The 4,604-nt window shown below is 30.0% G+C and overlaps 1 protein-coding gene and 1 long non-coding RNA gene across 3 annotated transcripts; both read right to left on the reverse strand.

The window, feature by feature from the left end:
• Positions 1–636: 636 nt before the first annotated feature.
• Positions 637–2,645, reverse strand: LOC112741500 (protein ALP1-like). Of its 2 annotated transcripts, none has more exons than XM_025790515.3 (3): positions 1,646–2,645; positions 1,338–1,560; positions 637–1,212 (listed from the first exon to the last, which is right to left on the reverse strand). In XM_025790515.3, the coding sequence occupies exons 1-3, from the start codon at positions 1,913–1,915 to the stop codon at positions 806–808; spliced, it is 900 nt and encodes a 299-aa protein (XP_025646300.1). In that variant the 5' UTR covers positions 1,916–2,645; the 3' UTR covers positions 637–805. The 2 variants fall into 2 exon arrangements, with proteins under 2 accessions (XP_025646300.1, XP_025646299.1); XM_025790514.3 differs by having other exon boundaries at positions 637–1,254; positions 1,646–2,644.
• A 1,269-nt stretch (positions 2,646–3,914) lies between these two features.
• LOC112742235 (uncharacterized) lies at positions 3,915–4,167 on the reverse strand. Its single transcript, XR_011871736.1, has 2 exons — positions 4,107–4,167; positions 3,915–4,063 (listed from the first exon to the last, which is right to left on the reverse strand). It is a non-coding gene; the product is annotated as an uncharacterized lncRNA (long non-coding RNA).
• Positions 4,168–4,604: the final 437 nt, after the last annotated feature.

A 4,604-nucleotide genomic window follows, 5' to 3' on the forward strand; every position in this document is an offset into this window, starting at 1 on the left:
CAAATTAAATTATTAATGACTAAAAATTAAATATAAAGCTAATAAAATATTATTTTTTACATTGTTTTTTTTAATTTACAAAATATCTCTAATAATAAATTTACTAAAATACTCCTAATAATAAATATGTTTAGCTAAAATTATTATTGATTCTAATTTTTTTTGGAATTTACTAAAATACCCCTAATATCAAATACGTTTAGCTAAATTTTTTATTGATTCTAATTTTTTTAAATTTACTAAAATACCCTTAATATTAAATATGTTCAAATAAAATTATTATTAATTCTATTTTTTTAAATTTACTTAAATACCCCCAATATCAAATATGTTTAACTAAAATTATTATTGATTCTATTTTTTTTAAATTTATCAAAATACTCCCAATATCAAATATCTTTACTTAAATTATTATTGATTCTAAATTTCACTTAATAATATGTTTAATTAAAATTATTACTTTTTTTACATTTTGAATTTACAAAAATACTTCTAATAAAAAATTTACTAAAATACCCTTAATAAAAATATGTTTAATTAAAATTATTATCGATTCTAATCTTTTCAAATTTACTAAAATACCCCTAATAACAAATATATTTAATTAAAATTAACATTATCACAATTAAATTCACTAAAAAAACATTACTATTATCCAAATGAAAGTTACAAAGAAGTCTCAAAAGTAAAAAATTACTTGCACTAATAAGCATACATGCACAACTCTTATACAAGAACACAAACACATAAACAAAATAAATCAATGTTACGACAGACAACCTCACACATAGAAAAATTATTACAATTATCGAGCGTGATATCTTCTCCTCCATTGGTTCCACATTTCTTGTGCAAGTTGATCTCTCCATCTACCCCAAGCATCACTCGTTTCAATATGGTGGATCGTCTCACCATCTACTCCAAGTATATTTTGATCTTCTATCTCATCAATAGGATCCACAACCATCACTCTTCTAATATGATTATGCAAAAGGCAACAAGCAGTTATAATTCTTCCTTGAGTCTTAATAGGATAAAATGATCTTCCCCTTAAAATTTCCCATCTTGCTTTCAATACTCCAAATGCCCTTTTAATGACATTCCTAGCTTGTGAGTGTTTCATATTAAAAAACTCTTGAGCTGTACTGGGTTGATTATGTGGATTAAACTCACTCAAATGATATTTTTGTCCTCTATAAGGTGCCAAAAATCCTTCACAATTCATATATCTAGCATCACATAAGTAATAATGACCTAGTGTGACATACACAATTGAACAAAATTAATGAAAGATCAAATGGTTACTTTGATAACATATTAAAGTCTCAATAAAATACCTTGGGGAACACTAAACCCATTGCGAAATAGTGCATCTCGCAATACCCTAGAATCCGCAGCTGAACCCTCCCAACCCGCCAGTATGTAGATAAATTGCATATCAGGAGCAACCACTCCAAGCACATTGGTTGTTATGTCACCTTTTCTGTTTCGATATCTAGGCTTGTCAGCCTCAAGAACATTGACTTTGATATGAGTACCATCTAAGGCTCCTAGGCAATCCTAAAATTCAAAACAAAGATCAATTAACTCAATCCTAAAGAACACCAACCATATGAGATTTAATAACATTAGCAAAATAAATTACCTTAAACCATTTCCATCGTTCATCCATTCTATCTTGGCTAAATGGTTGAGGTTTCTTCAGTAAGAGATTATGACATCTCAAAATAGCAAGCAATACATCATTAAACCGCCTACTAATTGTTTCTTCAGATCTCACAAATTGTCTCTTTATTACTCTAATTTTGACGTCATGTGCTATAATATATAAAAACATGGCAACCATTTCTTCCACACCCATATTCCTACTTGGTTCTAACCTTCCAACCCTTTTTAAGCATGTTACACAATGCATGAAAAGCACATCTATCCATTCTTGTGTTTTCTATACATGCTAGATCACTAAAATAAATAATTCTATCAACACTAACATCTCTTATTACTTGCCTACTATAACTATCATTCCATTCTCTTTTTTTTTTTCAATTGCAATATAATCAAAATATAGCAAATCATCAACAACTTAACCATAAGGTCATTCATTAATTCGAAATGTAAAATCAAGCAGGCAATAACTTTCATCTTCTGTTTGGGATCCATTCTGCAAAAAAAAAAATAAAATAAAATAAAATATTTAGCTAGAAGACTTAACTATTTATTTATTCTATGTAAACACTATGAACCTGCGGAAAGAGGGAGGAGAGGAAGTCTATGAAAACACTTGATTTATAGACTAGCCTTACCAATGTAAACAATATAATACATGAGCATTGATCGGCAAAACTCACTCAAAAATCTCATGTCATTCTAACATAAATTGGTGCTGATAACAAAATGAATAACCTGGGAAATACTGTCAATTTATTTAATTCTTACCCCCAAAGATAAGAACATATGAAAAAGACATTTCCGTGTTGCTCCAAATATAAGTAAAGTCCCAACAATAGACAAGTTACAACTTGACAAAACAGAATCATAAAACATGGAATGTATGAAAAAGAAGTTTTTATGTTGCTGCAAATGTAAGCTTCAACATAAAACAAATCACATTTTGACAAATCAAATCATGAAATATGGAACATGGACAGAACATCATGTACATGAACAGAGAACATCCGTTCAAGTAGAAAACTGGAAAAAAATATGATTTGTTGGAATAATGAACAGAAGAAAAACAAAATTGGTGATCGAGCATTAAATTGTCCCAGTACCTACATTTGTGATGTTTTATATACATTTTTGAATAAGGGTCTGTTTGTAGTATCATAAAAAATTAAGGTATTTATATGAATAAGGAGCCTGATATTCCCTTACTTAAAATCATGAATACATGTAAGAATGTGGCCATCACATTGGTAAAATATTTAAACTCCACAAAGTACAACCTCAGAAATATTTCGCATATTAAATAATCCAAATCTTAAAATATTAAAATATTTAGTTAGAAGACTTTACTATTTATTTATTCTATATAATGATTACTATAGCAGGCTAAAATGTGGAAAGAATAAAAATAAGAATTACCATTTTATATTTTCCAAAATTCAAATACAATGGAATTAAAAAAAATATATTAAGCTAACAAAATGAAATAAGAACATCTTCACACAACTCATGAACTGCATTCTTGTGATACCTACTAAATCCAATGCTATGAGTAGATCATATGTAATTCAGATTCCACCATTCTAGCATGTGTAAGAAGATTAACCTGATCAAAATCTTGAAGCTGTTTTACAGCTACTCAAAATACTCATTTCACCAAACTAAATAACACAGGACCAAAATAAGTAGTACTTCCCAATTCACACATAGGGATAAGATGAACATGCAGAGAATAAAAGTTGGCAAGTTCAAGAACTCGTCTTATTGTCAAAATTGGACCACCAAATTTTTTCATTCTCAGAACTTAAATCCAAAAGCACTATTAAGTCACTAAAGTATTCAGCAGTTTGACGAATCTGAGATGTGATGACTGATAAGCATGCAATGAAGAAGAACAAATAATAATAATAATAATAATAATAATAATAATAATAATAATAATAATAATAATAATAAATAGTAAAAAGAAGTTAGCAACCTGCCTTGAAGATTAGAGAGGTTGGCAATCTGACGAGGGATATCACCAGAGAGAGAATTGACATTGAGACACAAGTCAGTGAGGTGAGTCAAGGAGGAAATCTCCTTGGGTAAAATTCCACTGAGAGAGTTGAAGTGAAGATAGAGACCAGTCAAGCTCTTAAGACTAGAAATGGCAGCAGGTATGCTTCCAGAAGACCCTTTCCTTGCAGTGAGATATTCACTACAAGACCTTCTTGGTTGCAAGCCACGCCCTCAAAATGGGAGAAATATCTAAACCTCAAAAATGATTATCTCAGCGTATGCAGGACAAAGTTAACTTGGCTATAGAAATGCATTTGAGAAATTTTACAAAGTGCAGCATACATGAATCATCTTCAGAATACGTCCTCTCAGTTGAATCATATTCTACAATTGGAAGCTGAAAAGGAAGTAGAACATATCAAAATAAAGTGTGTACTTACTACAATATACAAACTGGTTCAGATCAAGAGTAATTCTTCCTTGTTTTGTAGTATCAAATGACAATCTTGCATTAGATGAGAGGCCTACTATGCAGTTGAAAGCAATCAAACAAGGACTAAATAAATTTCTTTCTCCATTGCATTATTTCTTTCTCCATCTGACTAATAAAGCATTTTCAACTTATTATCCCAAGAAAGGAGCATACAGAAATTAAGGCATGGATAATAGTAGTGTAAACAAACATTGAGAATTGAGATAGTTTTGGCTTAACCACTAGTAGTCAATGTGATGTGCAACTTCTCCAGGATGATTTACTACAAATTAAACTATGAAGATGTCTTACCGCACAGGCAGAGTAAAATGCAGGAAAATCCAGCGTGAAGCCAATCTTTACCAATGCCTGGAAACAGATTCGGAAAAGTTATTTAGAGTTGCATCCACAATCATATATAAGGTTGAAAAAACCTAGAACAAACTTAGAACAATTGTTTAGACGA

Source organism: Arachis hypogaea, chromosome 14, assembly GCF_003086295.3.
Source record: "Arachis hypogaea cultivar Tifrunner chromosome 14, arahy.Tifrunner.gnm2.J5K5, whole genome shotgun sequence".
Lineage (NCBI taxonomy): Eukaryota > Viridiplantae > Streptophyta > Magnoliopsida > Fabales > Fabaceae > Arachis > Arachis hypogaea.